Source organism: Kogia breviceps, chromosome 2 (genome assembly GCF_026419965.1).
Source record: "Kogia breviceps isolate mKogBre1 chromosome 2, mKogBre1 haplotype 1, whole genome shotgun sequence".
Lineage (NCBI taxonomy): Eukaryota > Metazoa > Chordata > Mammalia > Artiodactyla > Physeteridae > Kogia > Kogia breviceps.
The window spans coordinates 199,273,593-199,300,097 of record NC_081311.1 but is presented as its reverse complement, the minus strand read 5'-3'; the positions used below and the strand labels follow the sequence as shown (position 1 = coordinate 199,300,097).

The following is a 26,505-nucleotide window of genomic DNA, read 5'->3' as shown; positions in this document are numbered from 1 at the left end:
GCCGCCGCCGCCTCCGCCTCCGCCTCAGCTGCAGGGTGTGGAGCCCGCCGCCGCTCGCGGGCTGCGCGTCTGCCGCCGCCGCCGCCGTTGCCGCCGCCGCCTCCCAGCCTCCGCCATGGACCTGTTCGGGGACCTGCCGGAGCCCGAGCGCTCGCCGCGCCCGGCTGCGGGTAAGCGGGTGGCCGCCCGGCCGGTGAGAAGAAGGAGGGTGGGCGGGCGTGCGGGCGGCGGCCTAGAGGCCGCGGCGCCTGAGGCGGCGGCGGGGACGCGGGAGGGCGAGCGCGGCCTGCACCGGCGCGGAGAGCTCGCGGTCTCCGCCATGTTCGCTGCGCAGGAGGAGGGGACCGCGGCTCGGGGACCTTTGTGTGCGGCCCACACGTGTGGCCGCCGCGGCCCGCGCACCGCCGCCGCCGTCCCCTCACGGGAGCCGCGCAGCGGGTCCGCCGGCCTGCGTCCGAACAGCTCGCCGTGTGGGCCGCGTCGTTGCGGGCGCGCTCCCAGTTCTGCGTTTTTTTCGGCTTTGTTTTTCATCTCTATCCCGGAGATAGAAGTGGTCGCCGACTCAGTCCTTGTGGTTGTGAGGCCCAGAAGAGAGAACTCCTTCTCTCTGCTTGTCTCGTCGGATCTAACGATTCATGGTACTTTTTGTTCTTTCCGGGGCCCCGGGAAGTGCCCGCTCTCCCCAGAGTGGAGGGCGTTAGCCCGCTCCCCTGCCGGCCCCCGACCTCAGCCACTGTGCCAGGTCCTTCTTGGAGGCAGCAGCGCGGGGACCGCACGGTTGGTCCTGTGTGTCCAGCGGGTGACGGCCGCGCCAGGTTGAGGTTGGCAAGACCTGTGAGTGTTTTCACGGGCGAGCTACGCAGCTAGGTGCTGTGGCTTAGGGCTTTCTTTGCGAGCCCAGCTTGGTGGCAGAAACCATGGAAAACTCTGAAGACGCATTCAGACTCCAGGCTCGCCTCAGCGTGGGGTCTCAGTCTGAGAGCCGGCGGGGGGCCCGCGTCCGCGGTAGGGGATCCGCGGGCGGTTTGGGACCGCCCGGCGCGGGTCTGGAGAGCCTGGTTTGGGAACTCCCGTTGTAGTGGGGGAAGTGACCGACGCCCTGCCTTTGCTTTCCAGGAGCCTGATTCTGCATGCGAGTGATTAAAATTGAGCACGGCTAAGGTTAATGCCTGTGGGAAACGCTCAGTGTCCAGAGGAGCGACGTTTGTAGTCGGTGGACAGAGAGTGGGGAGGGAGGTGGTGCTGGAATCTGGTCTCGGAAGATGGGTAGAGTTGGGATTTGCAGACTCTAGGCAAGGGGACGGTGTGCTCTTTGGGGGACGTTTCGTTCTCTAGTTGGCCTGGGCGTACCATCGTGGAGGGCTGCTGTGACGTGGGGCCCTAAAAAGCCCCCATTGAAGGGGTTGTTGCGCCCTCCGTGGGGCCTGGATTCTGGCTTGTCACACGTGGACCACCAGGCCGGCCAGTCTTTGTCGGGCCATTATTCCCAGTAACGGTGCCATGACTTTTCCCTACCAAACGTTCATCGTGTGGATTGTTTCTTAGATTTGTTTTCTGGATTGTTCTAGGTGTGGGTGAAAACTCTGGCTTGTGTATGCACTCTTTCTTACTCTGTTGATGGAGTATAACCTCTGTCTGAATGTGTTTGGGGCAGCGTTTGAATTCGCAGATGTGCCTGTGGGCCTGTCATTTTCTTGAATCGCAGAGGGACCCTTGAAATGATACAAAACTTGACGACTTGTACAGGTTGGTGCTTGGGAGGGCATATCCAGCCCTGGCTGAGATGACAGGATGGCAGGGGTGCTGCGTGAAGTTAAAACGCCCCCTTGCCTGAAGCGTGAATTCGTGAACTGCTCCCTGCTCCCTGCAGGGGAGGGCAGTGACACTGTCACAGGTCCTGCTTGGCTGAGTGTATGTTTTTAAATAGCCTGAAAAACAAAGAAGGCATGCTTTCTGGATTTGTAGCTGACAGAAGGCTGAGAGGGATAAGTACTAAAGTGAGTGGCTATCTTGACAGGCATTTAGTTCAGACCAACCAGATGAGTCTTAACCCGTTAAAAAAGTCATTTGAACGTAACAGAATCTGATTTCACAGTTTCGTGGAAATGCTTTGATTTTTGAAAACTTAATTCAAAATGACATACTTTTTGTTTCCAAAAAATTGATCATATTGATTGACAAAATTGAACATAGAGTGAATGAAAGGAAGATAAAGTTGGTTTCATGAAGTGGATGGAGAGATGAGGCTAAATCGCACCATCATGACCCTCACAAAGGATGTGCAGGTGCCACCAATTTCTGAGCTGATTTAGGGAACAATAAAAGACCTAGGCACTTCCCGCAGTCCCCACAAAGAGTTATTCCAGACATGTTATCAGACTGTGTGGTTTCTGATCCTACCTCTGGTCGTGCTGTCTTCTGTGGCTGTTCCTGCTTCTGGGAGACATGAGTGTTGCCTCCTCCTGTGCTGTGTGTACAGTATTTAGCATAGGTAGAGCACGAGGTCTGCGCTTAGTAGATGCTAGTGCCTAGTAGATGCTGCTCTTATGAGTTAACTTTCACAGCTATTCAAAAGGGGAAAAAAATGCACTCTTAAATGGATTTTGTGAAAACACTAAGTGTCCAAAGGGAGGAAGTATCACATTCCTCAGATCGCATCAAGTGTATTTTATTTAGTTCTTTGATTTTTGTTTTAAACATCACATCTAATGTTCCTACCCCAAGCCTCTTAATTTTTATGGTCTGAAGAGAAATGTGGAAAGAACGCATTTAAATGTTTTCAGATTTTGTGCTAAATTAGGAGTTTTCATCCCAGCTCCTAACATGTTTTGACTGCTGAGTGAAATCAAGTGTTTTATATACGGTATACATAGCTTACCTAAAAAAGGAAGTATGTTTGTTATTATCAGATAGAAATGGAATTTCTCTGGTACATCATATTCATAAAAGTGCTGACTTGATGTCTTTAAAGGTTGACAGCTTAAATTTGGCAGTCCAAACAAGTTAAAGGTGTCCTGGTTTAAAGTTGTTTGGGTAGTAACCTGGTTTCAGTTTTATAGGGTGGTTCTTTCACTACACTAGTACACTTTAAAGCCGATGGTCAGCTGTCAGGGACTAAATAAATATTTGCTTGGCAGGCCATCTTCAAAATATTTCCTTTTAGAAAATTGGAGATCTAAATATAAAATAAAGGCTACAATATTAGAAAAAACTTGGACTAATTGTAAAACTTCAGGGTTAATAAGAAAGAACTCAAGTCATAAAAATTAGAATGGATTTAGCTATGTAAAAATAAAAAGTTTCTGCAGGCAAAATAGCACAAAGGCAAAAGACAGACTGAGAGAAAGTAGTTGTGGTGCACATTACTGAAGGTTACTATCCCTAGTAGGGGAAAGGCGCAGATAAATTAATAAAAAAAAAGAGATGACCCGTTAGAAAAATGGTCAAAGGATGTAACCTGACAGTTGATAGAGGAAGAAATGCAAATGACCCATCAACCAGATGCTCAGCTTCCTCCGTCACTGGAAAGGAATCGCAAATCACTGATGTGCCATATTTTTCACCCATCAGATTGAAAACTTGGCAAGATGGTAACGAGGATGTGGAGAAATGGACATTCTCATAAAGTGTGTTGGGGGTGAAAGTTACCACAACTTTTTTTGGAACAAATTTATTTATTGATCTGTTGATTTATTATATTTATTTGTCAGATTTATTTATTTACCCTTTGCCCAGCAGTTAGCAGATAAGATAAGAATATAAGCCTAGGGTTGTTTATTGTGGCATTATTTGTCATGTAAGAAACCAGAATCATGCTGCATGGCCATCAGTAAGGGAACCAGACCAGGTGAGAGGCAGTGCTTCCCATAGAGAATAGTGGGCGGCTGTTGAAAGGAATCGTCAGACCCAGTGTGATGGCTTACGTGAATAATGATATACGTAGAGTGTTGTATATAGTACACTTCTACCTTTTAAAAATTAAAATGCACATACAGAAGTTCATGAGCATAAAGGATAATGGAAAGTATACACTAAACTGTTACAGTGGTGGGGAGGCAGGGCCCTTTTCTAACACGTCTGTGGTATTTGGAAAACATGTACAGTAGTCCCTCAGTATCTGTGAGGGATTGGTTCCAGGATCCCCTTAGGATACCAAAATCCGAGGATGCTCAAGTCCCTTATATATCAATAAAATGGCCTAGTACAATGGCCCTCCATATCCACAGGTTCCACATCCTCGGATGAGGAGGTCAACTGTGTACCATTTGTAGTTGAAAAGAAAATCCAGGTATAAGCAATTTAGGCAAAATATTTAAAAGCTTGTTGTGGCTTTACTGTACGTAGCAACTTATAGCTAATCTGAATATAATCAGCCCAAGAATATTTTTCTCAGCATAGTATGTAACTTTCAGGAGACTTAGTTAGCTTCAGAATGTAGGTAACTTAAAAACAAAAAAAAACAAAGAAACACAACAACTTAGATAAGATTAACTGTAGTGAAAAACTTGTTTTCTGTCTTGTTTCTTTCTTTATGAGAGTTCTTATATTTAGAACTCAGGGGCCTCTTCCAAAGTTTAGGGTCAAGGTCACACTTGGTCCAATGATTGCAGCCCCAAATACTTTGAATTACTATTTATCCATAACAGAATGTAAGGTTCTGGCTAACCAGAAGTTCCCTTTAGAGCATCTGTGACCTACAGATTGTTGTTGAAGAATCCAGATGCAACCTATTCTAACTCTGACCCTTTTGATGATGCAAAAAGGTGTTCCAGAGATCTTACAGAGCCTCAGGATTCTCTTTATGGGGTTGTGTAAGGGTTAAATGAGATGAGCTTTGTGAAGTTCCTAGAACATGATGGGGTAGGGGCAGTGTAGCACCTCTCCAAGAGCATGGGCTGGGAAAGCAGGCTGCCTGGGTTTGGATCTCCACACCTCACTGGCTCTCTCTTGGACAGTTATTTAACCTAAGTGCCTCAGTTTCCTTATCAGTAAGTTACAGTAATAATAGTACCCACCTCATAAGATTATTGTAAGGATTAAATCCATTAAAATATGTAGAGCACTAGAATAGTTCCTGGCAGGCAGCGAATGTTAATTATCATTTATATAAGCCATTTTCAGTTGTGGCAAACAAAATATGAGAAGATCTCATTGTGTTTAATTGAAATACCACTCACAGTATTCCAGAGTGACAGAGGAGAGGAGAGGCTCATTCTATTCAGCGTGGGAAGATAAGACCTTCTCTGGGGCTGGTGGTAGGTTTGGGGAACTGACGTAGACTGAGTTGTCACCAAAGGAGAGAGGCCAGGCTAGTGCTAAGCTGGAAACTCTATTATGAGGAATGCTTGCCAGGACCGAAAATGTATTAATACCTGGGTAAAAGAGGACTTTGCCCCATTGGACATTGGATTTGGAAAGACCCTAACCCTAACCCTAACCATTTAATTCAAAAATTAAAATCGGACCCTGCGTAAGTGGAAGGGTTGGTTGTCTTCAGGTTGGCCTCCTCTCTATAATGTCCCCATCTCCCAAGTTGCCTGGTGCTCTGGCCCCGCTGAATCCAGTGTGATTGTTCTGGGTCATCCTATTAAGGTTTTTTTTTTTAAAAAAAATAATTAATTAATTATTTGCTGTGTTGGGTCTTCGTTTCTGTGCGAGGGCTTTCGCTAGTTGCGGCGAGCGGGAGCCACTCTTCATCGCGGTGCGCGGGCCTCTCACTATCGTGGCCTTTCTTGTTGTGGAGCACAGGCTCCAGACGCACAGGCTCAGTAGTTGTGGCTCACGGGTCTAGTTGCTCCGCGGCATGTGGGATCTTCCCAGACCAGGGCTCGAACCCGTGTCCCCTGCATTGGCAGGCAGATTCTCAACCACTGCGCTACCAGGGAAGCCCCCCTATTCAGTTTTGAGTCTGTTAGAATGGGCATGTTGATGCTTAGACCAATACAGTTTGAGTTTCCCTTGGAAGTGGCTTGCTAGAATATTAGCAATTCTTGTAGGAGGATTCATACGGTGAGTAAATGGTTATCCTAAATGCCTTTTAGTGTCCTCCTAATGCTGTTTTTTGGATACTTCCCACAGAGTCTTTATGTCACTTGTGAGAAAAATGAAAGTATTTGTAATTACTTAATGTCTTTAGGGTAATCCTAAGGGATAAAAATTAATTTATGAAGTAGACATTTCCCATTTGCATTAGGGGTATAAAGCGGAAGAGTTATTTTTTGTTAAATTAGGAATTAACCAGGTATTTAATGTACTTCTGACCTAAAGACTCCTGAAGAAATTTCCTTTCTTGGAGTTTATGAATTTTAATTAAAATTTTTACTTTTTTCAAAAAGTAAAATTGATACCCAGCTCATTTCTAGGCAAAAAGACAATATGCATGAAACTTTTGGAGCATACACGTTGAATTGGTTTTTAAATGAGTACATTTCTGTACTTGAACTCAGAGGAAAAAGATCAGTGTGTTGAACTTCATAGGACGTGGATGTCCACACCTTCATCTTTAGCCCTCTGTTTCCCCCACGTTCCTGTGGGCCAGTTCATGTATTTCATAGCTTCCTTCAATAGAAATATTGGGGAAAGCTGGAGAAGGAATAATAGTTAAATTTTATGTGGAAAGGGATAATTGAGTATAAAACATTTCAGATAAGTACTTTTGGTAGGTAAATCTTTAGGTTTTTAGATAGAAGGTTTCCTGGCTTTCTCCTGAGTTTACCTTGGAGTATCTGAAATCCCTCATTTTCTTCGTAGATATTTATTGAATTGGGCACTGTGCTGGTGATGCCAGATTAAGGCAGATTGGCTTCCCTCAGGCCTCTCACCATCTCTGTGCTCCATGTGTTTAAGATTCTCCCTGGTGGTTAATTCAGAATGGTACTGAAATAGGATTTTTAAGACCTGTAGATCTTTGAAGAGTCCCTGTATCTCTGAAGTTCTGTATTGAGGTACCAAGATAGAATTATTGTTTTGCTCTAGACTCAGTTTTTTCTTCCCAGGATTCACTTTTAAAGAAAGATTTTAAAATATTTGTTCAATAGTGAAATTATCCCCCCAAAATACTTGTTTCCCTCAAAACACCCAATAGCCCTTAAAACACCTGTTGGGTCACCTTTCATTGCTTGTAGTATATGTTGACTGTAACTTTTGGAAACAAATGTCTGTATTAAATGGCTGTCAAGAAAATATTTTTAAAAAATAAGCTTTGTCCAGCAGGGGGGAGAAGATTTGAATTTAATGGCAAACTTAAAGATCTCCCCCTTTGAATCCCATCTGGCCAACGACCAAATGCTCTCTAAGCAGGTGTTTCGTGTTCTAGGGAAAGAAGCTCAGAAAGGATCTCTGCTCTTTGATGATCTCCCTCCGGCCAGCAGTACTGACTCAGGTACAGTCTTCAGGCTCTCCCAGGTGTGTGTCAACATGTCATCCTGGGATTGTAGTTGTCTCAATCTTTTTCCCTTTCCCCCATTTTCAACACACAGATGTTTTAGGTGTTGGACTGTCTTAAGTTTTGAATCCATGGCATCAGGTAAGGCAGAAAAATCCGCTAGTCGCTAGCCCTGAGAAACTGCATAAAAGTGTTGAGCAGTTGTCTCTGGTTCATTTGAGTGTTTAATATACTAGCTGGAATAAGATTTAACTCTTTAAGACAGATTTTTTTGTTTCCTTTGAAATGATAGGACTTTAAAATAGGTTCAAGACATTATTTAGCACAGTATGAGTTGCCACTGGATTGACACAAGAGTTTTGAGTTTATTTCAATGACCTGTGTAGGTGTCCTGGTGGGATGGATTCTGAAACTTAAGCCTCCTCCTGGTTTTGTGGGCTCACTCAGTGTTCTGCTGTGTTTCAGGATCGGGGGGACCTTTGCTTTTTGATGATCTCCCGCCAGCCAGCAGTGGTGATTCAGGTAAGTGGTAGGGAAAAATGTCCAACGTGCTGATGGAAGTAATATGTAGTATTTTACCCTTACATAAAATTTATTTATTTATAGCTTGTAACAAGCCTTAGGGTGACATTAAATCATAATACAACATAAGGTTTATTAAAACTAAATAGATACTGGGAATTTCTTGGCAGTCCAGTGGTTAGGACTCAGTGCTTTCACTGCTGGGGCCAAGGTTTGATCCCTGGTTGGGGAACTAAGTTCCAGCAAAAAAAAAAAAAAAAACCTAAATAGATACCATTAGGTAGGAGCAAAAAGACACTTAAATGCTACATCACTTTTTGGTGATTTTATCTTTTACTTCTTGGGGTTTAACCTCTTGCAACTGACTTTTAAGAAGTGAGAGTCCAATAATTTACTTTGGTCTTTGTTATTAACGTTTAAAAGAAAATCTGTCTGTCATTCTGGTTTTGCCATGTTATATTCCTGACAGACCCAAATGTATCCAGCAGAAGTGTCTGAATATAAGAAGTACAGTTAAAATATTTTCAGTATTCCTGATAAATAAGTCATCTGTTTTATGCCACTTAACATTAAAAAGAATTTTGATTTTAAGAAAATGAAGTCAGAATGACACTGCTTTACTGACTGGTACAGACCATGTGAAGGAATTTGAAATCTTGAAATTCAAGACCTTAGTTAATTATTTTCCAGTCAGTCCTTTTATGTTCTCAAGATTCTTTTTATTGATTTGATTTCATTTTTGTCAAGCCTATTAACATTGGCTCTACCTGTTCCTGTAAATGTTTAACTTTTCCTTTTATGTCCCAATTACACAGAAGGGGAAAACAGAGCCGATTCTTCTAGGTTGTCATATGTGACGAATGTATTATTCCACTAACTGAGAATTTCTCACATGGAATTCCCCCAAAGGGTGGGGGAAGGTAGGGCAATGGTGGGGGACAGTGGGGATGCAGGCTGTCCTTTTTCATGTGCAGTTATCCTTTAGTGTAAAAAACCTTCCTTATGTTGTCAAATAGAACACTTGCTGCTTTTCAAGTATATTTTTTGTTTTATTAATTCTTTACCATAAATTCATTGGAATTAGTCTAGAAAGTATGGATTAAATTAGGTATCATTCCTGTATTTAGAAAAAGTATCACAATCATCTTACATAAGAAGTCTCAGGTTTTCAGTCCGTGTATCCATACCAAAAAATTACAGCATTCTCATACAATTTACCCTAAAACCTTCCCAGTAAAGACAGTGCACTTAGTTAAAATGAAAGTTAACGTGTACAGCTAGGGCTCTTAACAGATTTAATTTAAAAAAGGAAGATTCAGCATAGTTATGTCTTAGTTATCCACAGGGCAAAAGGCAATAAACTAGTGACAACTTAGAAGACGTCAACACCATTGTTAACAAGCTTGATTTTTTTTGGATATAGAATCCAATCTTGTATCCAGTATTTAGGCTTTCTTGAGAAGACATATTTTTCTTCTCAAGCAGGCAAGAGACATTTACAAAAATTGACTGCATTCTAGGCCATAAAGTAAGTCCCAGTAAAGAATCATCTTCATACGTAGACCACATTCACTGATGACAATGTGATTCACTTAGAAGTCAATAACAGTTTAAAAAATTTCTCTGTTTTTCAATTTAAAAGAAAGGAAGATTCTTTTACATACACATTGGGAAAACTGGAACACAAACAGTAAGTGACAGGAGGCTAATGAAGAGACCATTGGGAAATCCGTGACATTGTCCCAGTTAATTTGCCTTCTATGTGGGGTGGGATGTGTGTGTTATAGTGTTGCAGAAATCTGTCCTTTGCAAGTAATTGACCCTTCTTGAGGGCAGAGACATTTCTTTCCTTTTTTTTTCTCAGTACTCAGAAATGTCTGGCAAAGAATAGTTGAGTGAATAATAAATGGTTGCATGCTTTTATACCTAAATGCAGAGAATACTTAGGGCCATTTATTGGATACTTGATGGACCAGGCACTGTGATGAATGCTTTACATACCTTCTCCCCAGCAGTTTTCAAACAACCCCCTGAGAGGACAGTATTTGCCCTGTTACGGGTGAAGAAACTGAGGCTGGAAGGTTAAGTAACTTGCCTTAAGGGCACACCCCTTGGAAGTGGCAGAACTGAGATTTGGAACTAGACTTCTGTTGTTGCAAAATGCATACACACTTCAGGTGCTCTTAGCTCTGGCTTTGAATACAAATTCGTCCCATTGCAAGTGGGAATGGCTTCAGCAGTCCTATTTTGCCTTTCAGGATGCATACAGTTCTTAAAGCCTGATGTTTATTTTAAGCCTTTTTTGGCACTTGTTACTTTTTTGAACTGGTTCAGGACATTTCACTTTGCAGATTTTGGAAACTTATTTATAAGTAAGGGCTTGTGGATGTAAAACATCATGTATGTGCCATAGTCCCAAGATATGAATGTGTATTTTTACCACTGAGAAGCCTCTCTTGCATGTCCTCTTATGCCAGTCTGAGCAGGGCCTGGATCTTAATTTGTGGTCTCCCACCGTGGGTGCCCAGGCACTGCCCCACTCCTCAAAGTCATAACCATGACTGCTGTGCCTCTCTCTCTGCCAGGCCTCTCTCAAATGTCTTTTGTCTCTGGGCTGGGAGGGAGCCTGGTGTGCTAGGGACTCTTACCGTCTACAGCTGTGTTTCTGTCTGGCTTTGACTTTATATTTCCAGGTTCTCTTGACACTTCGATACCCCAGGTGGTAAAGAATGAAGGGAAAGGAGCTAAGAGAAAAACCTCTGAAGAAGAGAAGAATGGCAGTGAAGAGCTTGTGGAAAAGAAAGTTTGTAAAGGTTTTCAGACAGTTTGAAAACAAATGTATTAGACTTCATATTGTAAAACAACCCAGAGCAAAAAACAAGCTCAGCTTTCCGACGATAATATTGGATTGGCCAAAAGGTTCGTTCGGTTTTAAGTAAAAATAAAAGACATTTTTCATTTTCACCAAGAATTTCATTGAACAGTGTATTCATTAACTGAGTGACCTTTTTGGCCAACCCAATACTTCCTTTTTATGTCTGTATTTAAGAAGTGGATAGGGTTTCTTATTTGCAAATGGATTTCCAAGTTTACTTTTGCTTCCCTTTTCTCTCTGCCCTCCATGTACATCTGTTACCTTTGGTCAGATAGGAAACCTGCATTTGTCCTTCAAGGGTTAAAAACCACAGGTAGTTCTTAGTTAGCCTTCGGCAGTGAGTGTTTAGCTTCTTGGCCCCCCAGTTTCTCTCTGGCCGCCTGATCTTGTCCCCAGCCTGTTGGTTAGCACTTGGAATTCTGTGCATAGCTCAGTAGGCAGGTCCCAAGAGACAGCCCGAGGCTGGAAAAAGCAATTGAAATTTGTAGTCAGCTTTGTAACATGTCACAATGAGTGGGGAAGAAATGAAAAGTATCAGCTAAAGAGAAAAACTGTGGATTTTCACTTATTGCACTGGCCACTTTGTCTTGTGCCATAAGTGATCTCAAGGCAGAAGCTGTAGGTTGCACGTGGAGGTGTGAGAGGACCTGCTCCGCCTCTGCTGTGAAGACGTGCGCTCAACTTGGCTTGTCACTGCCTTGAGCCTGGAGAGCACTGTGCCTGCCACCAGCTGCTCTTCAGAAAGCTCTCATTCTATCACTTCTATGGCTCTAGGTGTCAGAAAAAGCTTAAACCAGCCATTAAAGAGAAATTTCTGCACCTCCAGTGAACTCCTTTTTCCTTTCCTTCCTCATCAGTTAAAGTAAAAGCAGCTGAGCTTAACCATTTGTTCAAATTCTTCCAGCCTCAACCATGGAAATATATATTTCCAGTGTATCCAACAGGGCATTAGGGATAAACTCTACTTGCTTGCATTCCTCTAAACTAGGAATTTTTCTGTCCTTATTAAATTATTGACAGACTAGATTTGCACAGAATTCCTTGCGCCAGTTCAAATCCCACTTCTGTGGGATGACAGCACATTCCTTGCTCTGGTGCTTTGACTTAATGCCCTCTCAAGAGGAGCCATTCTGTACTAACTTGCTGTCGTCTGCTGTCTCCTTTCCACTGCTCAGCCTTGCAGAGACCGGCCCTGTCCAACAGTGGTCTGAATCTTGTAACAGACTTGCAGCCCGGGAGATGCCTTGAGGGGTATAGCTTATTTGTTTGCAGCATTAGGGCATTGCTGAGTAGAACAGCCATAGTTCCCTCTCATTTGCTCTGGGAGTAGGGCTTCTGGAGAGAAGGGCACAGTTTTGTATTGGCTTTTTGTTCTCTTTTTCTTAGGCTCTTCAGTGATCTTTGGTTTGAAAGGCTATGTGGCTGAGCGGAAGGGCGAGCGGGAGGAGATGCAGGACGCCCATGTCATCCTGAATGACATCACCGAGGAGTGTAGGCCCCCCCCCTCCCTCATGTGAGTGTCTGTGCTCCAGCAGCCTGATGGCATAAAAGTCTCTGTTCTGATGGGAACTTTGGACTGTATCCAGTTTGTATTTATTTGAAAGACATTTTTCTTGAGCTGCTTGGTACAACATCAGTAGTTCTCAGCTGGGGTTGGTTTTGCCCCCCAGGGACATTTTTGGTTGTCACAGTGGGGGATGTACCACTGGCATCTGGTGAGTGGAGGCCAGGATGTTATCCTGTAGTGCACAGGTTAGCCCTACAACAATTGTCCTGCTGAACTTGAGAAACCCTGCTAATTGGGAAATGACTCCCTATTTTGGGTCTTGGGGTGTGCTGCTTTCCACCAGTATCTGAAGAGGTTCTGGCAGATAGTATTCTTATTCTTTGACCCAGGAGATAGAGATAGAAGCTGCTAATTACAGAGGTGAATGGAGATCAGGGAGAGCTAGTACATATAGTGAGGGCCCAGAAAGAGAACAAAAAAGCAGAGATGGCACCAAGAAGAAGACAGTGAAAGATTCCTGCAGTTGTACAAACTAAAATGAAGGAAAAGGCATGGAGGAAAAGCCATGGCTCACCAAGAGCAGGAATATGCTTTGGAGTTGCCTTTAAACCCAGGAAAGGGGCTTCTGGAGAGCCCCACAGGGGCAGATATTTTCAGGATAGATTTAATTGAGGAACACTAAGCCATAACTAGCAAATACTACACTGTAAGATTCTGAGTTATCAAGCACATGAAGTTTATTTTTTCATGGCTTGTGATGTCCCAAATTGAAAAGGAATTCCAAAAATGTTTGAAAAAAGAGCAGCTCTGCAGAATAAATATCATTTCTCATAGGCATTTTTGTTCTGTCCTTCTTGAAACAGTTTTTTAATGACATTTATTCTATTTACGTTTTTTGGCAAAACTTGAAAGGGGAATAGGAATAAGACTAGTAAGATAGGCTTTAAGAATTCTACATTGGTCAAAGTTTGAGCAAGAATTCTGAAATTACCTATTCTCTCTCTCAGATTTTTTTAAAATAGTTTTTTAAAATATCTTTATTGGAGTATAATTGCTTTACAATATTGTGTTAGTTTCTGCTATACAACAAAGTGAATCAGCTATAACTCTTACAGATATTTTTGACCATCTTGGGTCAGTAACCGTTTATCTGTGTGTTAGTGTTTGAAACTAAATCTGCTTTAAATAGAAAAAAGTTCTGAATTTTAGTTTAGTGAAAAATCAGGGTTAATTTTGATTTTTAAAAACAAGTGTGAGTTTTTAATTCTTAATTTAAAAATGTCACGGAAGTTACTTAAGTGTTTGTCTCAGGTAATGTTAATGTTCACTGCCTGAGAGTTAACAGCTTTTCTGGAGAGGAGTAGTCTTTGCCGTGAGAATCTATCTGACTCTCAGTTCATTGTTCCAGTACCCGGGTTTCATATTTTGCTGTTTTCGATGGACATGGAGGAATTCGAGCCTCAAAATTTGCTGCACAGAATTTGCATCAGAACTTAATCAGGAAATTTCCTAAAGGTGAGACTGAGAGCTAAATCGGCTCACGTTCATCTGGTGTTGGCTGTTTGTGCTGATCAGTGACACGTCACTGGCTTTAGCAAAGAGTCCTTGGTGACTCTAAGAGAGCAGGGCTGAGAGGAGGCGGCTCCGAGGTGAGCAGGTGCAGTGGCCGTGCAGGTGTGCCTAGTATGGAACTTCTCTTGTCTCTGAGTGATTGGCCCCTCTTGCGGAATGTCTTTGGGTACAAGTGAGTGTCTTGCCTTTGTGTTTGGGAGACTACTAAAACCAAATGCAGATGGCACTTAAAGGTGAGGAAGTACAGGTTGTTCTTGGTCGTAATACAGAAACAAAATGACAGTGGCGGGAGGATAATCTTCCCCCCTTAAGAGTTTGTTTTCTTTTGTTCCTTCTGTAATAGGAGATGTAATCAGTGTAGAGAAAACCGTGAAAAGATGCCTCTTGGACACTTTCAAGCATACTGATGAAGAATTCCTGAAGCAAGCTTCAAGCCAGTAAGTGTAATAACCACATGAAGACATGTGAGTAGAGTGCGCGTGTTGTTCTCCTAAACGCATTCCACTAATGCTCACTGTCTGAAAAGTTCCTAGCACCAAGTAATCTCTTACAACTTAACGAAATCTGGAACAGAAAAAAGCACATATCAAAGAAACCATCCATTTTAAAAGTATAAGACACTTCCCATTCAACTCTGGAAATTAGTCTCAAAGTGCTAGCATGTTGGTGGTAACTGTATGTCTGATGTGTTTCCCCCCAGGAAGCCTGCCTGGAAAGATGGGTCCACTGCTACCTGTGTTCTGGCTGTAGACAACATTCTTTATATTGCCAACCTTGGAGATAGTCGGGTATGTGACTCTGGAGCCACCCACTTAGATAATAGCATGTCATATGGGGGAAGAGCTGTAGAAGCTCTTGCTGAATAAGATTACAGTGATGATGGCTGGGTTGGAATCTTTCTTCTTGTGGGGTTGCTGCAGGGGGTTCTGCTGCAGAGTTTAAGTTCTGAGTCAGGGAACAGCAGCTAAGCTTGAGGCTGTTTGTTCTCTGGGAAGGCTTATACCCTGTTTGTCAGATACAGAGCTGTGAGTTGGAATTTAATTGGCCTGCAAGTACCTTAAATATTCATATTCATTTCTCTGACCTCAGGCCGTAATGAATGAATAACTCAAAAGCTGTAGCTAGAAAGTGCTAGATGATGTGACATATATCCGTTGAGCCCAGTACACATGGCTGAGGGAGAAACCCGATGATTTCCCACTGGTGACATCCTGTGTCCCAGTCCCAGTCGTGGGGAATGACTCAGAGCTGGAGGGCGGTGCTCTGCAGGGTCTCTGCAGTCCCTCCTACCTCCCCTGCCAGGAGTGGATGTTCACCTCCATTGCCGCTTGCTTTTCAGCCATTCGCCATGCTTGTTCAGCAGTCACTGGACAAAGTGACCTTCCCACTCTTAATAGCATCTTCAGATGTGGAAATAGCTGCTCCCCACCCCTGTTGCTTTTAGGGTGATTTATAAATATGTAGCACTAGGAGCTGTGAGCATCACTGATGAGAGCCCTGCCCCAGTGGAGTTTATATTCTGGTGATCCTTTGGTGGATCTATCTAGTGGACTGTCTCTTGTACGTAGGTGTTTAGATCAAAGGACTTAAAAAAACAACATGAGTAAAATTGGCCAAAAAAAAGAGAGACTTTGGAGTCAGGCCCAAGTTTGAGTCCTGGCCTTGCTTTCTGACTCTAGGCACGATGCTTACCCCCTGGGCCTCAGGCCTCCTCCTCTGTAGAATAAGAGGTTTGTCCGGAAGTTACCACACAGTAAACATGGTGGCGGGAACCCACCGAGAGGTACTTGGTCAGCCCGCCAAACTGCCCTCGTCTTTGCCAGTGTAAACTCTTGGAATGGTAATGCCTAAAGGGGCCTTGCTACTTGTTAGGTCCTCCCTTTTACGTCACAGATGAGAAGATAATGGCTTAGTGAGGGTGAGCAGTGAGCTGTGGTCATCCAGCAGAGTCTGCGTCAGAGTTGACACCCAAGCCCGGGGCTTCTCTCCCTGAATTTTTTGTGTGACACCACTTTGCTACTTGTACTTTTGATGCTCAATCCACTGAACTGAGCAGCAGGAGGCTGAATCTGAAACTCCTTTCTCTTCAGCTGTCAACTTTAGGTGCTGGGCTCATTAAATTTCACAGCCATTGTACTCTCCATATTCCCAGGCAATCCTGTGTCGTTACAATGAGGAGAGTCAAAAACATGCAGCCTTAAGCCTCAGCAAGGAGCATAATCCAACCCAGTATGAAGAACGAATGAGAATACAGAAGGCTGGAGGGAATGTCAGGTAACCAGGGAGTGATGGGAACTCCGGGAAGGAGGGTTCACTTAATTAAAAGCAGCCTTGAGACCTCTGAGGGTGGAACGTTCTGTGTCATGCAGCCTTCAGCGTAATGAGACTCTGTCTGAGGTCTAACCTGGTGAAGTCTAAGTAGGTGAACAAGTGTTGTAGGATTTCACCTGTGTCCAAGTGGGAGTAAAAAATGTATGCAAGAAACATGCTTCCCTACGTTTGCAAAAGGAGGAGACCTGTCTCAATTCAAGTTCACTGTTTGCAGCATTGTCTCTGGTCCTGGTAACTCTCATAAAAGCTGTCGTTTGTCACAACCCGGTAAGCTACAGTTTTCGGCAAATTCTCCAGAGAGAAAATCTAAAGTGGTTAAGACAGTAAATGTAAGACAGTAGCGTGTGCTGATCCCCTCTGGTCTTCCTGTGGAACAACTTATCTAGCCCAGACCTGACTGCGTCCGGGGCAATTCCATTTCATCTCTCTTCACACCTTTGAAGAGTGTGTGCAGGCTCTGGCTTATCATCTGCCATCTCCCAGGTAGTTACAGGAGGCCTTAAGTCCTTTCTGCACTTTAGGAGAATTATACTTTAAGGACATTGCATTATGAATTTGATCAGACATGTTTTCTGGTTCATCTTACAGTTTGACCCCGTGAGGATTTTGTCTCCTGTTGGAGATAAGGGAGAAGTAATATATCAGTGTAAGAGTGCAGTTATTTGTCCTTGGATGTGTAGTTTCTCTTCTCTTGTTTATTTGGGGCAGTTTTTGTTATTGCTTCAGGCTGTTTCTAGCCAGGGGTGTAAGGAGGTCTCTGGAGAGCAGTTAGAATTCTTAGGGTTGGTTAAAAAAACTCCTGGGTTAGTAAAAGGTGATTTGGGTCTTGGTTGTGGCTGTCTACAGGAGCATCGACGGAATTGTAGGCTGGGTTCAGACCTTGGCCACTGCTCTGTGCCTGACTTCTCCCCCATGACTGCTGTGGAAGTTAATGCCTGAGAATGTGACCCCAGTGTTAGTGTCAACATCACCTTTTCTGCCCTTTATTATAACTTTAAAATTCTGCTTTTGCCTGAACTCCTTGAAAAGATTTTGACATTGGCAGTCCTATGGCTGAAAGTAAGATTAGCTGCATTGCATTTACTTCCTGTTTCCCAGTCCCTACTTACTAAGAACAGCGTGGGCTTAGGGTGAGTCCCTCAATTTAGAGAAGCGGGGTGGGAGGCTCAGAGACAGCAGGGGCTTTCTGTTCCTGAGCAGCAGGGCCAGGCTGTGGCCCATCTCCTGCCTGAGGCCAGAGTTGGCATGCTTTTTCTTTTCCTCCACCCCCTCCCCCTTTTATTATTAAAATTTTCAAACATGCAGAAAAAATTTTAAAAGAGTAAACATTTCAATATCTACCACCTAGATTCAGTAGTTAACATTTTGCCATTTTGCTTTGTCTCTTCATGTGTGTGTTTGGCTGAACTATTTAAAAGTTAGTTGCAGACGTAACACCTAAGAAAATAATAATTCCTTAGGTTGTATTAGGTTATCTAGTATCCCGTCTGTACTCATATTTCCCCAGTTGTCCCCAGAGTGTCTCTGTTTGAAACCAAGGTCTGGTCAGTGTTAGCATCTACCTTGGACTCATCTTTCCATGTAGAATCGTCTCCACTTGTACTAGGCTTGGATCATCACTAGGCAGCACTTGTATAGGGTCACCAGTGCTGTTTTTTCATGGTATCGTTTAAGTTGCTTGTGTGTATTTCTTGTAAACTAGAAGTTAGGTCTAAAGGCTTCTTTAAATTCAGATTAAACATTTTCAGCAAAAATATTTGATGGAGGATGCTATGTACGTTTGATAGTCCCTCACTTCAGTAGCCGTGTAAGGTCACTGGTGTGATACTGATCCCATGCTGGCTACCATGTGGTGACAACAGATGGCTCCAGAGTGAAAGGACGTGTTTCCATGTAATCAGCCCATGATTTGGGGAGATAGACTTCAATACATTGTGGCCCACCAGCCTTTCAGCTGACGGTTTTAGCATCCCTTAGTGATCCTTACATGAATCATTTATTTCACAGGGATGGCAAAGATGATCATCTACTTCTGCGCTTCCTTCTACGTGCATTGGCAGGCATCCTATAAAGAAAGGCTTTCCTTCGTCAGTAGGGGATGTCAATAGGGGATGAACCGTAGTTTCTCCCTGAAAGCAGGGTAAATGTTGAATTCTTCAATCACCATCTGCAGAGTGAGAGCCACCCACAGTTGTGCAAACTTCCCTTCTCTGCTTCTCTCCATCCCCTTTTCCTTGCTCCGTGAGTCACCACAGGTGGCTTTATGTATTCCAGGCGTTGCTTCCAGCTGTAGAGGTAGGGTGCTCTTGCTGTTCACATGGCCTCATCTGTCGGCCAGTGGGAGGGAGCTTCAGACACTTCCGCCTTTGTCTTAAAACTGAGCTCCATGTGCTGGGGATGCTTGTTCAACTGCAACTGCAGCGTCATCAGTTCTGCATCTGTTCTAGGACAGAGCCAGGACACACACACACACACACACACACACACACACACACACACAAGGACAGAGCCAGGACACACGGACACACGGGGACACACACACACACACACACACACACACTCTCTCTCTCTCTCTCTCTCTCTCTCTCTCTCTCTCTCTCTCTCTCTCTCTCTCTTCTCTTTAGGCTGTGAGCTTAGATTGCTATTTCTCATTCAGATTGGACACTTACAGGGCTTTCTCTTAACTTCTTTGATTCAGTAGTTGTAGTGTCTTCTTTTATGCTAAAAATCTTGGTTCGTAACAACATTAGTATATTTATTTGCCAAAAGAGCTTGGAAATCATAGTATCAACAGTATTACTATTAATGAATTGGAGTTCCTTGTGGTTCTCTTATCCTTAGTCTGTGCTTCACTGAGGATATACGGAGTACTGTGTGTAAACATGGAATACTTATTTTCACTGCGGTTTTGTTACAGTCTGGTTATTATGATCATTAGTTTCATGTTGCTTTCAACTTCAGGGCTTTTCCTGCTGGTGGGAATGTAAAATGGTGCATCTGCTGTGGAAAATAGTTTGGCAGTTCCTCACAAATTAAAAATAGATCTACCATCACAACATTGTAAATCAACTGTACTTCAATAAAAAAAATAAATTTAAAAATAAAAAATAAATAGATCTACCATATATGATCTAGCAGTTCCACTTCTGGGTATATACCCCCCAAAAATTCAAAGCAGTGGATTTGAAGAGATAGACGCGCACCCATGTTCATAGCAGCATTTTTCACAAGAACCAAAATGTGGAAGCAACCCAAATGTCCATCCATAGATGAAGTGATGAACAAAATACGGTTTCTCCAAACAATGGAAATACTATTCAGCCTTAACAAGGAAGGGAATCCTGTCGCATGGATGAACCTTGAGGACATTTTGCTAAGTGGAATAAGCTAGTCACAGAAGAGTGACTGCTGTATGGTTTCACTTATATGAGGTCTCTGAGTGGTCAGAATCGTCACCAGGACAGAAAGTAGGGTGGGAGTTGTCCGGGGAGGGGGAGGGGGAGTCGATGTTTAATGGCCACGGAGTTCAGTTTGGGAAGATGGGAAGGTTTTTGGAGATGGATTGTGGTGATGGTTGCACAACAACGTGAATGGACTTAATGTCACTCAACTGTACGTTTAAAAGTAGTTAAGATGGTAAATTTTATGTTACATGTATTTTTACCACAATTTTAAAAATGAAACCCCCCCCACATTTACATGGTTAATTGTCTAAATTAAATTAAAAGCACAGTTAGACATGTTTTCGTCTCTGTTCCCTTCACCCCTATTTCCTGATTCTTTCCAGTGTTTCTTTTTACAAAAATAAGCAAATCCATGTATGTATTTTTATTTTCCTACTTGCTTACACTGAAGGTAGTATACTGTATGCAGCAGCGTATTACACTCCTTCAGGTGACTTCCTCGGAGAAGGTGAAGACAGTTTTGTGTTTATTTTGCAAGGAAGGCAAATGAACAGCTGAAGGGAAGCTTGCACATGTAGCATGTAGTGTCAGATTCGCAGTACTTGTGCTGGTACAGCACAAGTACTCTGATGGCAAAAAGAAACAGTTCTGGAATCATACCTGCAGTCCTCTCTGTAGCGCCCATCGTGTTAATACACCGGATCTTGGCATCTACAATCTTGGGGTGGTCAGAAGAAGATGGAGCTTCCACCTCCCAGCCGTAGCTTGGTGAGCCTGTCAAGACCACTGAGTCCCTGCATTTGCTCACCTGCCAGAGGTGCTGGAGTCCGAGCAGGGTCTGGCCTGTCCTCACAGCCAGGTTAGCTGTCTCGATGCCTCCCGCTCCGATTGTGAAGGGAGAACCGGAACAGAAAATGGCAGCAAAAAGAGCTACGATCAGGGGACTCTGTTGAACGACTTTCCCAGCAATAGGACAGCAGTTCTCTGATTGCTGGGCAGATGGGAGGAGATGAGGAAGAAAGCAGCACGGAGCAAAAGCTGCTTGAGGGCGGGAGGCCAGGCTGTGGGCGGCTGGTACCGAGGGAAGGCACACGGGTCGCGAGTGCGGACCTCAAAACCCGCTCCCTCCTCAGCGTGGTGGTCTTGGGGGAGAACTCTGAGGGTAGCGGGAGGAGAGTGGATTTTCAGCCGTTTGTTGAGGGAGAACCAGCACACAGCTTCGTATTGTGCGTTTAGGAAGCTGGCCGCGAGTCGGGTGCGTGTGGAGGAGCTCTGCCGAGGAGGACTGGAGCAGGCCGGGAAGTGCGAGCCCACACGTCCACGTGGCTGGTTCCGACAGGCCTCGTCGGGTGGGTCCTGTTCCAGTTGTCACCACGAAGGGCAGGTGGTGTGGCTTTGTGCTCTTGTGAGGCACAGCCTTAGCGTTGGCACTGGCCTCCGGAGCTGACTGGCTTCTGCACATGCACGTCTCAGATAGCCTGTCGCACTGAGTGCAGGCAGAGTGACAGCCAGCTTGCAGCGTCCATCCCTGAAGTGTAAGTGGCTTTTCCCGAGCCTGCGATTCTGTCCGTTCTTGCTTTCTCCTGTCACTCCAGTCGTTGAGTGAGTGTAAGATTTCCACTGTGTAGAACTTGGCTCAGTAAACAGGAATGGAAATGGCAGCTTCTGTGTTGTGGCACACACATTTTTCTCATCAGACTCAGGAATTGTTCCACGTTTTCTGTACCGAGTCGTGCTGGTAGTAACTGGGGCTTTGGGACCTGCCATTGCGCACCATCTCATTGAAACAAGCCGGGTTTATGACTTGGGGGTGGGGTTGGGTGTGTACCAGGCACCCAGTCCCTTGGTCCTGAAGAAGCGCTTTGTTGGCTTCTCGCGCTGCTTGTGCTTTGAGCTGCTTCCTCGAAGGTGCTCTTGAGGCTGAGGGATCGCACACCCCGCTCCACTTCACTCTTCAGCTCGGTCCCTGTGCACCTCGGCCCCTCTTGCTGCTCGTTTTACTATTTGTACTTGAGCAGACGGCTCAGCTCTTCACAGACACTGGCAGAAGTCTTCGCTGCTGGTGATTCAGCTGCGACCACTGGGAGGGTGAGGGCGGCTTTGTGGGCACAGTGAAGGGCCAGGAGCCAGGCTGGACTCTGACTCTGAGACAGCAGCCCAGACCCAGGCGAGCAGCTTCTGGCCACGTGTGTCCGTCCCACAGCATCTCCAGAGCGTGTTCCATTGTTGGGGAGCCCTGTGGTGACAGTACACCTCCACGCACAGCTTTGCTGTTGCCTGAGTGCTCTGACGCACCTTGTCGAGCCTGGGTTCTGGTTTTACACATGAGGGTCTAGACGCTTGGGAGTTTGCAGCTGCCCGAGGTCACACAGCAAGTACACCGCCAGAATCGTCCTTGGGAGTGTCAGGCTAGGGACTGTTTTTGCTGCTGCCAGAACTCTGTCTTCCAATATGGAGTCTTCGTATAGGTCACCTTCCCATCTCCCTCCCTGTACCTCATCTAAAAATAGAATGGGTGGAAGTATAATGCAGTGCAGAACACTGCCATTTATATTTAAGTCATATTAAATCATATTCATACCCAGTGTTAAGAAAACTTGCTTCCAAATCTGGGAATGGTCACTTTCAGGTATTTTCCGAATCTGATTAGAGTGAAATGCAAAATATCCCTCTGTTCCAGCTATTCTTAACTCGGGTGACATGGTTGAATCACTTGAGAAACTTTAAGATAAAAACAAAGCCAGGTCCCCATCCAGTCAAGTTTGAGCCTGGGCTGTGGGCAAATCAATGGATTAGGCCCAGCGCTGCCATATGCCAACTAGAGGGGGCGCTGTCCCCATCGGCGTGCTGTTGGGCTGAGGAGCCAGGGGCCGCAGGAGTGTGAACGATCTAGAACAAAGAAGACTCAGCACAAAAATGCTCAGACGTTGCTATGTATTAGAGGCTAAGAGACGTGGATTCCACAGGTTACATCTTTTACTCTATCCCATTTTTCTGCTTTTAAGATCAGATTCTGAGTACTGTGACCCGTGATCTGTCAGATGGAATCTGAATTTGCTTTTCCCCTCATTTTAGGGACGGGCGTGTCCTGGGTGTGCTGGAGGTGTCCCGCTCCATTGGGGATGGTCAGTACAAGCGCTGTGGGGTCACTTCTGTGCCAGATATCAGACGCTGCCAGCTGACCCCCAACGACAGGTAAAACCTCCCAGAGGCACAGGTGTGCACACACATGGTTTTGTTTCTCTTCTGATTTCTTCCAGTTTGTGTAGTGAACCTGGGGCGGGCAGCCATGTCTCAGGCACTGTGCTAGGCCCTAGAGGTGCGGGGATGAATAAAATACCGTTTCTGCTCTCGTGGGGTCCACAGTCTGCCGGGGGAGCTCCTGTGAATGGGCAGTTCCAGTCTAGTGTGTCTTCATTCAGAGTATGGGGTGCTCTGGGAGACTTTGGCCGTGGGGGGAGAGAGACATCCTTGCTGGACAAAAGAGAAGGGCTTTCTGGCAGAGCGGACACACACAAGGGACAGGATGAAAATGTGGCCAGGCAGACGCCATAATAGGGAGTCAGGAAAGTGATGGCAGGGTACCTGGGGACAGATTTTAAAGGCCCTAGATTCTTTGCTGAGGAGCTTGAATTTTAGCTCACAATTGGTGGAGAATCGTGGGAGGTTTTTAAGCAGAGTCAAGTTAGGTTGAGAAAGAGACCTCTTGTTTAATTGTCCAGCCCCTAATTCTGAGCTGCTTGAAGGTGAGGCACCATGCCTGGCGCCAGAAGCCCTCAGCAAGTCAGTGTTGGAGGCTGGAGTAGGATGGAGCCCAGAGGCCAGTTAGGAACTGATGCACTGGCCCTTGCTGCAGGTGGGGATGGGGGAGGTGAACTAAGGCAGCAGTGGAAGGAGACCGGGGAGGCCAGTGCGAGGGAGGAGCCTTACCCCGGCACCCCGCCTGCTGAGCGAGCGTCTTGGGACACGGTTCCACCAGCTACTCTGGTTTTCTAGATGATGCCTCAGGGGAGTCTCGTCTGTCCCCACATTAGACCAGGCCCCCTGTTTATGTGCTGCTTGGGCTCCCTCTGCTTTGGATCATGGTTCTGTGTTTGTGTGGCCAGTTGCTCAGGGTCTGTCACCTCATTGGAAGGGGCCGGCACTTGCTTGGACCTGTGCCCTGCTAGGTCCCAAGCATGAACCATGTGCCTGGTGTTGAATGAATGGCCAGTCAAAAGAGGAAAACCAGGACCTGGGTATTAAAATGAGGAGAGAAGGGTGTTAGATCTGTGGGGAAACTGTCCTAGGAGAACCAGAACTGTCTCGTCTCATCCATCATTGTTCAGAAAGACTTTCCTTGGGAAGTCTAGAGGGGGCTTTGAAAGGGAGGTAGTCCTGTTCTCAGATGGTGAAAGTGGAAGGTGGTTCTCCCTTCATGTGGGGAGTGAGTGCTTGAGAACATTCCTTAAGTCCACAAACTGTCAGTTTCATTGGGTGGGCCAAAAAGTGCCTTCGGTTTCTAAGTAAAAATAAGACACATTTTTCATTTTCACCAAGAACTTTATTGAACAACGTATTCACTCTTTTGTTCCACGACCTTCTGCCATTTTTCAGGCAACTTCACAATCCCATCCTCCCAAAACTTTTTAAGCAAAGAACTGTTCCAGGGGCCTTTTACAATCCTCCAGGGAATTGACATTGTTTTCCATTGAGAGAATTTTGTAAAGACCGAAATAAATGGAAATCTGAAGGTGCAATGTGTGGTGAATACGGTGGATGAATCAGAACTTCCCAGCCAAGCTGTAACAGCTTTTGCCTGGTCATCAAAGAAACATGCGGTCTTGTGTTATCCTGATGAAAGATCATGCATTTTCTTTTGACCAATTCTGGACACTTTTCGTCGAGTGCTGCTTTCAGTTGGTCTAATTGGGAGCAGTACTTGTTGGAGTTAATCGTTTGGTTTTCCAGAAGGAACTCATGATAGAGGACTCCCTTCCAATCCCACCATATACACAACATCACCTTCTTTGGATGAAGACCAGCCTTTGGTGTGGTCGGTGGTGGTTCATTTCACTTGCCCCACGATCTCTTCTGTTCCACATTATTGTACAGTATCCGCTTTTCATCGCCCGTCACGATTTGTTTTAAAAACGGAACGTTTTCATTATGTTTCAGTAGAGGGTCGCATGCGGAAATGCGGTCAAGAAGGTATTTTTTGCTTAACTTACATGGAACCAAAACATCAAAGCGATGAACATAACCAAGCTGGTGCAGATGATTTTCAGCGCTTGGTTTGGATATTTCGAGCGTGTCGGCTCTCTCCAGCGTGGTGTAACGTTGATTGTTCTCAATTAATGTCTCGATTTGATCACCGTCTACTTCAACTGGTCTACCTGACCGTGGAGCAGCGTCCGGCGAGAAATCTCCAGCACGAAACTTCACAGACCACTTTTGACACGTTCGATCAGTCACAGCACCTTCTCCATACACTGCACACATCTTTTTGTGCGTTTCAGTGGCGTTTTTACCTTTCTTGAAATAATCATAATATGCCGAAAATGTTGCTTGTTTTCTCCCATTTTCAATATTAAAACGGCTATACAAAAATTCACCAATTTTGATAAGTCTTTTTTTAAATGTACGCTGATACGACAGCTGTCACATAACGATCTAACAAAATTGTTTCGAATGAAGTTAAAGACAACTGAGTGCTACTAGAGCCATTTTACAGAAAAAACCGAACCTTTTGGCCCACGCAGCATGTTTGGGAAATGGCTTGAGGCATGTGGTGATAGAAATTTAGAATGTATTTATCATAACACCTGATGGATTTTATTCGGTGATTTTCCTAGAGTGTGTCTAAGAAGTGGGTTTGGGTTAATCCATAACTTTGGGGGAACAGAGAGTAGTCCCAATTTTTGTTGTTGTTTTTTTTGCGGTATGCGGGCCTCTCACCGCTGTGGCCTCTCCTGTTGCGGAGCACAGGCTCCGGACGCGCAGGCGCAGCATCCATGGCTCACGGGCCCAACCGCTCCGCGGCACGTGGGATCTTCCCGGACCGGGGCACGAACCTGTATCCCCTGCATGGGCAGGTGGACTCTCAACCACTGCGCCACCAGGGAAGCCCCCCACTTTTGATGTATAACATTTCACCTACAAATATTTTAAAGTAGTTTTAACCTTTGTCTCGTAGAAGTTAAATTGGTTTTAAAAAATGTTTAGCCTTTGAGTAGTTGGACAAATATTTTTACCTCCACTGCCAGGCCATTTAATAAAGTTTGCTGCTAAAACCCATTTATATTTTTTCTCTGTGTTGTAGATTTATTTTGCTGGCCTGTGATGGCCTCTTCAAGGTCTTTACCCCAGAAGAAGCCGTGAACTTCATCTTGTCCTGCCTTGAGGTAAGAAGTCTCACAAGGGAGAGGGTGCCAGTCGTTGCAGCTGCACTTGGGCTTTAGAGGAGAAGTCCCGAAGCCCCCTTCCTCCCCCGTGTTCCCTGTAGTTGGGAGTGGGAGCTCCAGCCCGGGGACTCACCGGTCAGTTTGTCCTGCCCGCCCCAATGGGAACTGGGGAGCAGTTCTTCTCGTGGCAGTGGTGTCTCGGGAGAGTGGTGGGGTGCAGGATCCGCACTCACCAGTGCCCCTTTCCTGTCCGGTAGGATGAGAAGATCCAGAGCCGAGAAGGGAAGCCCGCCATGGATGCCCGCTACGAAGCCGCCTGCAACAGGCTGGCCAACAAGGCGGTGCAGCGGGGCTCGGCGGACAATGTCACCGTGATGGTGGTGCGGATAGGGCGCTGAGGTGCTGCGGGCCGGGGCGCGGCGTGCTGTGGACTCCAGTGTTCATTTTGTGTGTTGTGCACGTTAGTGTTTCGTGTACTCCTGTGGGATTCCCATGGTTGTAAATAAAGGTTCCTTTTTTTTTCTAGA

The 26,505-nt window shown here is 45.1% G+C and overlaps 1 protein-coding gene across 2 annotated transcripts; it reads left to right on the top strand.

Moving 5' to 3' along the window:
• On the top strand, positions 1 to 26,505 carry ILKAP (ILK associated serine/threonine phosphatase). Of its 2 annotated transcripts, XM_059051250.2 has the most exons (12): positions 1 to 170; positions 7,316 to 7,381; positions 7,850 to 7,906; positions 10,600 to 10,719; positions 12,168 to 12,294; positions 13,697 to 13,803; positions 14,204 to 14,297; positions 14,561 to 14,648; positions 16,013 to 16,134; positions 22,671 to 22,790; positions 25,897 to 25,978; positions 26,236 to 26,505. In XM_059051250.2, exons 1-12 carry the CDS (start codon positions 116 to 118, stop codon positions 26,374 to 26,376), a joined length of 1,179 nt encoding a protein of 392 aa, XP_058907233.1. In that variant the 5' UTR covers positions 1 to 115; the 3' UTR covers positions 26,377 to 26,505. The 2 variants fall into 2 exon arrangements, with proteins under 2 accessions (XP_058907233.1, XP_066883381.1); XM_067027280.1 differs by lacking the exon at positions 10,600 to 10,719 and having other exon boundaries at positions 22 to 170.

Bases quoted from the DNA above. Each gene is read 5' to 3' on its own strand.
- ILKAP (XM_059051250.2), top strand. From the start codon at position 116: ATGGACCTGTTCGGGGACCTGCCGGAGCCCGAGCGCTCGCCGCGCCCG. The intron at 12,295-13,696 runs GTGAGTGTCTGT...TCATTGTTCCAG, and splicing joins AGGCCCCCCCCCTCCCTCAT to TACCCGGGTTTCATATTTTG. The intron at 25,979-26,235 runs GTAAGAAGTCTC...CCTGTCCGGTAG, and splicing joins TCATCTTGTCCTGCCTTGAG to GATGAGAAGATCCAGAGCCG.